Below are 12,077 nucleotides of genomic sequence, written 5' to 3' on the forward strand. Positions count from 1 at the left end.
AAAAAAAAAAAAAAAAAAAGCCTTTTAATTGGATTTAACTTGTTTCATTGTATTTGTCCAGGGATCAGAAAAGATAATTTTCTTGGCAGTGTTCTTTTAGTCTCCTGATCTAATTCTTTTGAGGGGCATAGTTATAATCTTAAACTCCCTCAGTCCCCAGAGTGTCTTCATTTCAATATAACTGGTTTTCCTTTTTATCCTATGTATTTTATTTATGCATTTCTAATGTTCTTCTGAGATGGGGACTGTGGATTTCACCCAGCTGCCAAAGAGATCAGTAGCACAAAAAAGGTTAAGGACCTACGCAGGGGACCACCCAGAGAGAGCTAAGCGATGCCACCAGCATAGCCCACAGGCATGAAATGTTTCTTGACTTTTTCAAATATAATGTTTGAAACACTAAAGCTTTTTTTTAAAAGCATATATAGTTGTGGCTAGTCAAGGCATACCTCAAGTTTTAATTTGCACAGAAGCCAGGGCCAAACCTGCCACCTCTTCTCTGTTTCTGTCTGGGTGACTGGTACCATCTAAGTTCTACATGTCAGAAATTAGCAAGTCACCCGAGAGGTTTCAGGCTTGCCTCTTCCACCACTCCAGTATAATCAAATATGAAGTCCTGGCAATTCTACCCTTTTCAATTTATGTATATCCCTTCTGTTCTTAGGTTAGGGACTGCTGTCTTAAGTTAGGGACTTTCTCTAGGACTCCTCTCTCAGACTCTTAATACTGATTGTTGTTCCCACCTTCTTATCTAGCAATATATAAACAAAACATACAAGATACCTGAGTCCCAACAAAGTGAAATCCAAGGTTACCTAGCTTGTTACAGCCAAGCTAGGGCTCAAAACCAGTATTCCTTTCCCCCAAACAGCTTCTTTCTTTCCCCCTTGGCTTTAGCAGTATAAACAAAGTTTTCACTTGTGATACAAGAACATTAATTTATCACTGTGCCTTGGGTTGCCTCTCACCCCAACTCCCATCCTGTGTGAGTCATGTTCATCTCAGAGAAAACTGAAGTTGTATAAATTTTATGAGTGAACTGCTTTTACCTGGCACCCAGGTGTACATTTATAACATTAAGATACCTTGATCTCACCAGGACTTTTCAAATTTTGAATGTTTGGTGAATTATGAAGAGGAAATGGACTTTTTGTGGTAGAGTGGCTGCAGAACTATTAGAATTCGGGCAACTCTTAGAAGCCTGCCAACAACCTCTTTATCCATTGAAACTATTTTGTCTCATGTTACTGATGAGATTGATTTGCTAGTTTTCTGCATAATCACCTCATCTCACAAATTTGTACCTATTGCATAATAAAGCTGTTGTTTTAAGGATGCTATCACCATAAATTTGCACATTCAGAGAAGAGTCTTCCCAGGAAAGCCTGTCTTGCTAAGGAAGCCCATGGCATGTAAGAGGTCCAGCATCAGCAGAGAATGTGTGGGAGCAAAACACTTAGTGAACAGTTAGCGCAATGTAGCTGCTTCTGGTGTGGTGGTTGTATGCTTATCATTCTTCAAAGCATGTATTGTGACTTAGAGAGCTTATTAATTGAAGCCCAGCTTTGAGCTATGAAATTTAACTTGAAACTTGAGAAGGCACCCACTGATGTCACAAGTTGTCCTTATAGGTCAAGAGTCCAGTCAGAGAGAGCCTATTTTCATCCCTGTCACTTGCGGCTGAGTGCCTGAATGTCTCACTTGACTACTCTGCAAAAATGGGGATTTCCCAGACAAATATAATACTTCCCCTATGATCTCACAGGTTTATGATAAAGAACAAATGACAGAAGTGTATACCAAGGCACTTTATATTCCAAAAATCAAAGGTTTTAGAAAAGAAAACTGATGGTTCTACAAGGAACAGTCCTTGTGTTCAGGGACTGTCCTCTTAGGTTTGTAATATGGGAAGAGAAATTGGTCATGAGCTATTGGGGGGTTTTTGATGCAATTAAACTGAAACACAGGAAATAAGCAGAATCCTTACAAAATGTAAGGTCAACTTACTCTTTAACAGAAGTACCCTTTTGAAAACTATTTATATGACATAGGAAAATAAAGCCAGTGATCTTTAAAAGACTATTTGTGAAGAAAAGCATCCAGATTATTATTACCTTTTGCTATAGTTCTGCTTAATACATTCTAGGCTGTTAAATGGCCTCACACTTTAGTTAGACAGATACTTGAGAAAAAGAAAGTAGAATCAAATACTGTCTTAAGCACACTTTTAAGCACATCTGTGAGACATTTTGAGGAACCCTAATTGCCTGGTAAAGGGTGATAATATTTGATTACTATGATTTATCTAATGACCGTTATTTGATCTGTTAATGACTGAGGTTTTTAGCAAATTGAGGATTTGGAAAATTGTGGCAGAAAGAGATACAGAGTTAGCCGTTCTATAAAAACACCTTTCCAAGAGAATTAGTATTGATATAAGTATCAAACACTCTTTCCAGCATTTCCAGGCATATTTGAGGTTGGATTCACTTTTCAGTTCCTCCCCATGTACCAGGGAAAATGATTAAAATAAAAGCTACATCTACTACCTCACTGACCACCAGCTAGTCACATGACAGCCCCATTGAAACTGCTGCTGCTTTCACACCCCAAATCACCATGCCCTGTGCCTCCCCAAGAATCTACTCAGAAATTCAGCAGCTCTTCCTTTTACTTGCTTATAAACCAGTCTCAATTCTATTTCCAGTCTCTGAACAATGGGACTATTTGTCCATCTTTCTAATTCTGCAGGTGGTTCCAAAGTCCACACCCACCCTTAGTGGTTCCAAGGTATTTTTCTGGCTCCAACACTTTCTAAAGAAAAGAAAATAAAGGTAAATATAACCTCAGCCAGGGCACCCTTTCTGGTGAAGTGCTCTGCGGCCCACAGCAGAGTTAGTAGACCCTCACCTGACCAAGCCAGGCTATTTCAGCTCCTCACCACACCACAGTAAGTGAAGCTTCACATGGATGATCACTGAATGCTATCCCCAATTTGCGAAAGCAGAAACAGAGGCTACTAGAGGGTTGGATAGCTAGCCCACAGGCAAACAGTGGGTCAGCAGGGAGCCGGCATTCATGTCCAGACCTGACAGCACCCATGCTCTGAATTCCTACACTCGGATATTGTATTCTAAACAACAATGTTTCTTTTTCAAAGAGTTTTAGAAATGAGCCAACTGAAGCCCACTACCCAGTTTTGTTTTGTTTTGTTTTGACTACCCAGTTTTTAACTCTCTTTTCCCCAACTTCCTCTCCAACCCAGAGATATATACCAGAGATGGGAACTCCTACGGGAGACCTTGTGAATTTCCATTCTTAGTTGATGGGACCTGGCATCATGATTGCATCCTTGATGAGGACCATAGTGGGCCATGGTGTGCCACCACCTTAAATTATGAATATGACCGAAAGTGGGGCATCTGCTTAAAGCCTGGTATGTATGGGCTGGTAAACTTTATGTGGAAAGGCAGTACATTTATATGAGGCAACAGGGAGAAGGAAGAGTTCAAAGTGACTCAAAAGTAACTGCAAAAATATTATCCTGGATAAGGAGTGTATGTTTGGAGGAGAAGAGAGAGAGGTAATGTGTAGCCATGAATTTGCCTTCAGAAGCAGGCCTGGAAGTGAACCAAGGCGGATAGTGTCATGGAGAAGAAGGAGGGAGTGTTCCATAGCACAGACACCTCAAGGAGAGGAAGTGTGGAAAAAGCATGCACAGTTAGGAAATTGCTGCTGACCTTTAGTAGTTTCAGAAGACTAGAGGGGGTAGAAGCTGGGTTGTAGTGGAATGAAGCATGAACAGAAGGAAGTAAGCCTCGCAAGTTTCACGGAGCAGAAGAAGAGACAGTTGGCAAAGGACAAAATTGCAACAAATTTATGTAGTTACAATCTCATTTGGCTTTATTGCAATTCTAGAATCAGGCAACACCTCATTTCATAAAAGAGTACTGTAAGTATTCCAGTTCGTTGAACAGAGAGGATTGGCTTTGTAGACAGAAAAGGGCTGAAGAAAGCAAAACAAAATCAAAGAGTGGATTGGTCGTTTCAAAGTAACTTTCCTTGTAAGAACAATAGAGAAATAATCGATTGGTTAACATCAGGTGACTTCAGGTTAAGCATTAAAACAGAGGGAACTTCATTTTAATCAGGCCAATTAAAGACTGAAACTGGCCTGTTTGGGAAATTAGGCAGTTGTCTCTCTCTCTTGATTTCCCAAAAGGCCAGATAACAACTCTGTTTCAGTTTGGTGAGTGGAACTTTGGCATGGGTGACTCCATTTTGATTTTGAGTCCTAGATCAGGAGCTTAGTCCAAAACAGTGGCCTCCTATAATTTTATTTAAAAAAGCAAAGGGTAGTTTAAGAAAGAGATCAGTTGAAAAACACTTTTAGAATGGTGAAGTATTAAGTATGTTTATGGCCTGAAGCAAAGAGCAGGAAGGAGAAGAGATAGATCTTCCTGGGGCTCTCAAAATTGGTGACGCTGTTCCTTCCACCATTCCTGTGTGTTTGTCAGAGTGCTTTTTCTCATTACTTCTTACCAGAAGCAAACTGAGATTTGCTAAAGAATTTGCTGTTCTTTAGAAAGACAGAGGAGACCAAAGTAGCAATTACATCATTATCTGGCACATAACAAAAACAGTTTCTCACCAATTAGGTGAGAGTTGCAGGGGATCACGGTACCTGACATGTGATAGGTACTCACAAAATATTACTTAATGGACAATAGATTGAAAGAATCTATAGCAAAGAGAAAGGAAAGAGCTCCAGACCTAAGTAATGATAGTTAATACTTAACAGGGCTCTGCCAGGTGTCAGATACTGTTTCAGGCTCTCAATATACATTAACTCATTTAATCCTCACAGCAACCCTGAAAGGTACCATACTTTATTCCCATTTTACAGATGATCACAGTGAGGCACAAGGGAGATACGTAACTTGCCTAAGATCACACAGCTAATAAATATCAGAACTAGGATTCAAACCCGGGAAGTCTGGCTATGAAGTCCTTATCCCAAACAGCTACACTATACTGACTCATTGAGCAGCCAGCCAGGTGGTATTAGTAATGCTGATCCCTCCTTTGGGAATCTGGGCTTCAGAATGCAGAGTTCTAAGCAACTTGAAGAGATTATACTGGGTTAAGACTTCAGATTTCAGGGTGCAACAGAATTACGTGTAGAGTTTGTTAGAACACAGGTCTCTAGGGCCCAGAGATTCTGATTCAGTAGATTTTGGGTGGCACCACCAAATTTGGCAAGTTTCCAGGTAGTGCTGATAATGCTGGTCTGGGGACCAGTCTTTGAGGATTACGTATCTAGTTAGAGGCTCAGGCTTCTCAACACCTGTAACCTACCTACTAAAATAGAAAAAGCCAGTATTTTCTTCAGCTGTAATTGATAATAAACAGTTTGGTCAACCAGGTATCAACTTCATTTAACTCTCCTTATTTGAATCAGAAATTTAGATGTGAAAGGTTGCTTAGAGGTTATCCAATGCAAACCCCTGCTTCTCAGGTGAGAGGCAGCAGGCCCAGATCCATGAAATGGCCTGTCGGGATCAGACCACATTTTTGTGGAAACTGGTGAAGGATTCCTTATCCTCCTTCCCCACTGTACATACTTACCCCCACTGTACCCTGCTGCCTTGACAGGGATGTGTCTTGGTGCCTTTAGCCTCCTGTGGGTATTGTGTGTGCTGGGGGTTTGGAGGTGTGACACATACAGTGTTGTTAATGCATGCATATGCTTCCTAGAGTTACTTTTTATGGAAGAAACAAGACTGAGTTTCTCAAACCTGAGGGCTGCTAAATCATGGAGGTCATGTTGTATAGCGAACACACGGCCATCCCACTCCTGGAAGCTTCTGGATTTACAAAAGTAGGGCCTTAGTGGTAATAATGAACCTTTCGACAGTGTGCTTTCAGATCCACCCTATTTTGTTTTTACCAAATGTCAGAATCTCTGTTGCTATTTATGCCATAGAAAAATGGCTGAAGCAGCAGGATGTGCCATTCAGAGGATCAACAAGACCAGTGCCCTCATTATAGCTCTGCCACAGTCACCTCTAGATCTTTGTTCCTGTGTGTGAAATGAGGACATTAGACAAGATGATCTGTAAAGGCCCTTCCAGCTTATAGGATCATGAGTATAACATCTGATATGTAACTGGCTATAGGAGGCCTTTTGGAAAGTCCCCCAGTTGGAGCCTGGGATGCACTTGACACAGCCTGCACTGGACTTCCCCTCCTGTGGGGTGTACACAGAAGGCTCTGAATATATTTTGAACCAGTTGTCAAAAAACTTTTATATCTCATTCAGGAAACAGCTTGCAGGTTCTTTGTCTGAAATTATGTATACTCTACAAACACATGTATATGTGTTTATATGCACATATATACACACATATACATATATAAATCATGTAATGTGAATTATATATCATATATTTGATTCTTTATTAAAATATTAAGGAGAAATTTAGACATAGTTTCCCAAATAAGGTAGTCACTTGGGCTCAATATCTTGGCCATTTAAGCAGCATGTCTGTGCACACACGTACACATACAGTGGTTTCTATGCAAGCTGTGGGCAGACCCTCTGTAGTCTGCCACTGTGTTCAAATGAGCTTGTTTTCCATTAGCTCAGTGTTCACAACATGTGCACACTGAGACTCATATCTCAGGCAGAGGGCAGGCAGGGACATGGGCGAAAACACAGCATTGTAATTGATAGGGATAAAAGGAGAGTGGAAAATAAGAAAGAGTGGAAGCTTCAACCAGCCTGAGTCATTTGGTGTGTTATGATTCCAATTGTATTGTGATCAAAATATGGTCTAAACGAGTGATGGCAGTCTCCATTTGGGCATATCCTAAGAGTATGCAAATTGACTTGCAGTATTTGTAAGCATCCTAAGTAATAGAAAACATTACATCCTTACTTTATGATCACTAACGTGTCTTTATCAACAGAAAATGGTTGTGAAGATAATTGGGAAAAGAACGAGCAGTTTGGAAGTTGCTACCAATTTAATACTCAGACGGCTCTTTCTTGGAAAGAAGCTTATGTTTCATGTCAGAATCAAGGAGCTGATTTACTGAGCATCAACAGTGCTGCTGAATTAACTTACCTTAAAGGTAGATTTTATTTGCATGTGATAGAGCAAATTGGCTAAAATTGTAAAGGTACTTCTTCTTCTGTTTTCATATCCAGATGTGTTTCTTTGTATGTGTCTTTTCTGACCTCTCTTGGGATTTAAACTTCTACACTGAAACCCATAAGCAAAAAAGTACCGAATGTAATCATATTTCACCATTGAGAAATATATCTTGTGATGGAAACTAAAGAGAGATTGATGTTCAGAAAACAAGTTTGGGTAGTAAGATTAGACTGACACCCTAATCCTAAATGAAAGGATTTTCAAAAGTGAACAGTTAAACTCTTTGAACATTGAAAATAGAGAATTAAAGGAAGGGAAGGAAGATGGTTAAGTTATACTAGATGGCCTCAGTAAAGGTCCTCCCACTGAGTGGAAGGGTACAGTCCTCAGGGGCAAGGAGTGTTTTACTGAATCTTAAAGTGGGTTTAATAACATGGATACAGAGTAGATAGGACTTTGTTTTGTTTTGTTTGGGAGATGGTAGTTGTAATTTTTTAATTTTTAATTATGAAAACTTAATAGACAAGAATAAATAAAAACTTTAAAAGACCACTTGTCCTTCCATAAGAATTTAAGGATCACCTTGTTAATTTCAGTAGCAAGCCCTATTGTAACTTTAATTGGAATCGTATTGAATTATAGATTCATTAAAAAGGAATTGGCCGGGTGCAGCGGCTCACACCTGCAATGCCAGCACTTTGAAAGGTAAAAGCAGGAGGATTACTTGAAGCCAGGAGTTTGAAACCAGCCTGGGCAGCCAAGTGAGACCTAGTCTCTACCAAAAAAAAAAAAAAAAAAAAAAATTTGGCTATTGGCATGTGCCTGTAGTCCCAGCTGCTCTGGAGGCTGAGGTAGAAGGATCGCTCGAGCCTAGGAGATTGAGGCTGCAGAGAGCTATGATGGCATCACTGCACTTCAGCCTGAGTGACAGAGCAAGACCTTGTCTTAAAAAATAAATAAATAAATAAATAAAAGTATTGCTGTTTCAATATTGTCTTCTCAACCATGAAAATGATATGCTTTTCTATTTATTTAGGACTTCTTTTATGTACTCAGTAAAATTCTATAACTCTTTCCAGAGTCTTGTATATCTTTCAAAAGAAATTATATAAAATAAATTTTAATATTATATTTAAAATCAAGGAACCCAAGTTACTGAGTCCGTGATGAGTTATTCTTTGAATGAAAGACAAATAATTATAATATATGATAATGATGATGTGCCAGACAGACTACTAAATGCTTTTTATACATTATCTCATTTCATCCCCATCTAACTACCTTATGAGGTGGACATTATTGTTATCCTCATTTTGCCGATGAGGAATGCGAGGGTCAGAGAGGAAATATAACTTGTCCAAAGTCACCCACAAGTATTTATCAGAGCCTAAATTTGAATAGTCAGTTTGACTTGAAAACAAATTGCATCAGACATACAAATGGATTCACCTTTTATAAGACTGTAAGTTCTTTGCAGGCAGAAATGGGTCTCATGGGTTGTTTTTTACTTTTGCACAAAGCTGTAAGCTTTATTGCTATATAGTAAACAAGCATGTATTGTCTAAGAATTCAGATATATTTTGTCACATTATTTTATAAAAACTGGAAATATTTAATAAATGCTTACTGTAAGCAAGCCCTACTTTCTCCAGATAAATCCATTAATCATTACTACAACCTCATCAAACAAATGGTTTATCACTAGATAAGGAACTTGATCCTTAGAAATAATATACCCAACAGCATACAGCTAAGAAGTATCAGATTGGGATTTGAGTATCGACATATAGAATTGCAGAACCCTATTTATTTATTTGAAACAGGGTCTCAATACGTTGTCCAGGCTGGTGTGCAGTGGATATTCACAGATGTGATCAGAGTACGCTATAGCCAGAACTCCTGGGCTCAAGTGATCTTCCCACCTCAGTCTTCCAAGTGGCTAGGACTACAGGAGCACAGGATTATGCCCAGCTTACTTTTTTGTTAATACTACGTACCCCTCTTAGATATCTTTATCTCTTTTTATCATTAAAAGACCACAAGCCTTTTGTCATTCTTTTTGTTTACAGCTTTATTCAGACCTCGCTTCTTACTCGTAGCTTTACCCTTTTCCTGTATTGTTTGGCACTTGAATATTCAGATCTTTAGAATGAAAATCTGCCAAATAAGCCGAATGGGCTAGTGTTTGGCATTGGAGTTCTATTCCAGACCTCACTGAAGACTTACAAAAAATATTGTTGAGAATGAAAAGTGCCAATAAATTAAAGATTCCTAGAATATTGACATTTGGAAACTGGTGACTTCAATCAAGGAGAAAAGTGCCAAAGTGTGACAATCAACATCCTACTAAACAATCTAATGATGCATTTGGAGGAATAAATGTTGCATGATTCTTTATGCATCCGTTTTCTTTAATAACTAATGAAAGTAAGGTAATATGGTAAAGGGCCTTATTGCACCCTACTCCTGGCTAGACATGCCCCATATTTAATACATACCATTAATTTTAGAAATATATATATGTTTCTAATGTTTCAAGTTCCTTTTCCAGTATGAAAGCTTCTTAGGCATATCAATATGCCTAATTATGACTATTGGTTTCCCAAGACCCAAGAAAACTGTGTTTTAACCTCTAAAACTCACAATATCCAAATCTGGAAAAGAAATTTTTATTAAGTGCCCCTTTACTGAAAACTACCATGTGTAAATACTGATCTAGGAGTAGTGACTTCCTAAGCAGTATTGAAAATCGTTACCATCATTTGCACATTCTTTTTCCAATATACATGAACCCTACCAACATGATTGCATCCATTTTTTTGTGGGCATATGTACATTGAGTCACATATCAGAAATTGGCCTCACTACCTAAATTATATCTGCTTTCCAGCTATCTTTCTTTCTTTCTTTTCTTCTTTTTTTTTTTTTAGACCAAGTCTTGCTCTGTCACCTAGGATGGAGTGCAGTGGCGCGATCTTGGCTCACTGCAACCTTCGTCTCCTGGGTTCAAGCAATTCTCCTGCCTCAGCCTCCTGAGTAGCTGGGATTACAGGCACACGCCACCATACCTGGCTAATTTTTGTGTTTTTAGTAGAGACGGGGTTTCACCATGTTGACCAGGCTGGTCTCAAACTGTTGACCTCAGGTGATCCACCCACCTTCTATCTTTCTTAATTGCTGATAGCATCCGGTCATCAAATAATAAATTTGAATGCTTTATCTCCATTGTACCACGTGTGTGTGTGCTTGTGTGTGTGTGCATGTATGTGTGTGTGAGAGACTCATTCTGTATCTCTGGTGTAAACTGGACCCTTTGGGACCTAGAGCCATGAGCCATATATATGTATTTCATTATCTATGAAACAGCTGCTATACATATTTCTGATCCAGTCCCAGAAAAACTTGATCATTTGAGGGATCCATGTCTGTCTCCTTCTACTAGATTGAAATTCTCATGAGGGCAGGGACTTTGTCATTTCAGTTTTTATATCCCTAGAACCTGGCAAATAATATGTGTGCCTAATAAATTTAAATTGTCGGTCTAGAATCCAGTCAGATCTTCCAAATCTAGAAGTACAATGGAAACTGCTTTTGATAAGTCTTCTATGTTAATAAAAGAGGATTAAAAATAGATAATGAGACAGCTACTCTAAGAAGCTTCTGTTCTTACCTTAGATGAAAGGGAATTTGACAAGCTAATAGGAGAGAAGAATTGAATTAACTTATCAGCCTTTGGGTTTCTCAATAGTCTGAAGACTTTTGTCTATTAGCATTGCCTGCCTTTGATGCATAGACAGCCTCCTACAGGGACTGCTGCCTTACAATCAAGGTGTGCACATTTGTTTGTTATTAGTAGAATAAGTCTAATTTAGACAATAACTTAGGCAACTTTGTCACTTTTTAAAATTTTTTAATTCTTACAGAAAAAGAAGGCATTGCTAAAATTTTCTGGATTGGTTTAAATCAGCTATACTCTGCTAGAGGCTGGGAATGGTCAGACCACAAACCATTAAACTTTCTCAACTGGGATCCAGGTAACTGCTCTCTCCCCACCCTGTCTGCACAGAACAAATCTTCAAAAAAGCAAAAGCTTCTCACTCACCAATAGCTTAGAAAAGTTTCACATCTTGGCAACTCTTACTATGGTTACCTCTCAGAAGAATGTTTTCTTCCTAAACCATTCTTAATTGTGGTACTGTTATTGCCAAGCTGAACCACACCATCCATGGACAACTGGGCATTTGAACCTTTAGACCTTTAGAACAGCCCTGCATTTTTATGTAAGAGCAGAAGGAGCTCCACCACATGACCCAGGAGCCATTCTGTGTCCCTAAAGGACTTGGCATGGCTGTGACTCATCCATGCTGTGTTTCATCTGCAGCTTAACTCTAATATGGAAATATCCCTTCATTTTCAAACTCCTGGGGTCTCTCCCCACTATAGCACCTAAGTACTGACAACATCATGGTTGTATTTTCTAATACAAATAAATACCTCAAAGAGAGTCTTTTAGGGAATAAAACAAACAAAATGCCGTTTAGCCAAAAGACTTTCTCCCCAAAGGAAGGATTAGACAATTTTGAAAAATAAAATAAAATCTTAGACTTATAACAAATGTAGAACCTAAAGTTAACACTGATTTCAGTATAAAACTGCTCTGCACACATATAGGAAAACTGAGTTAAGAGCAATAAAATTCCGCCGGGCGCGGTGGCTCAAGCCTGTAATCCCAGCACTTTGGGAGGCCGAGACGGGCGGATCACAAGGTCAGGAGATCGAGACCATCCTGGCTAACATGGTGAAACCCCGTCTCTACTAAAAAATACAAAAACTAGCCGGGCGAGGTGGTGGGCGCCTGTAGTCCCAGCTACTCGGGAGGCTGAGGCAGGAGAATGGCATAAACCCGGGAGGCAGAGC

At 39.2% G+C, this 12,077-nt stretch overlaps 1 protein-coding gene across 1 annotated transcript in view; it reads left to right on the forward strand.

Moving 5' to 3' along the window:
* The window catches only part of LY75 (lymphocyte antigen 75), a 97,955-nt gene that overhangs the window by 7,522 nt on the left and 78,356 nt on the right, over positions 1-12,077 (forward strand). Inside the window, exons 3-5 of the mRNA XM_017851308.1 lie at positions 3,266-3,436; positions 6,973-7,137; positions 11,084-11,194. Of these exons, the coding sequence (XP_017706797.1) occupies positions 3,266-3,436; positions 6,973-7,137; positions 11,084-11,194 (447 nt within the window). The remainder of the gene's footprint in view (positions 1-3,265; positions 3,437-6,972; positions 7,138-11,083; positions 11,195-12,077) is intronic.

Source organism: Rhinopithecus bieti, unplaced genomic scaffold (genome assembly GCF_001698545.2).
Source record: "Rhinopithecus bieti isolate Rb0 unplaced genomic scaffold, ASM169854v2 scaffold_34391, whole genome shotgun sequence".
Taxonomy (NCBI): Eukaryota; Metazoa; Chordata; class Mammalia; order Primates; family Cercopithecidae; genus Rhinopithecus; species Rhinopithecus bieti.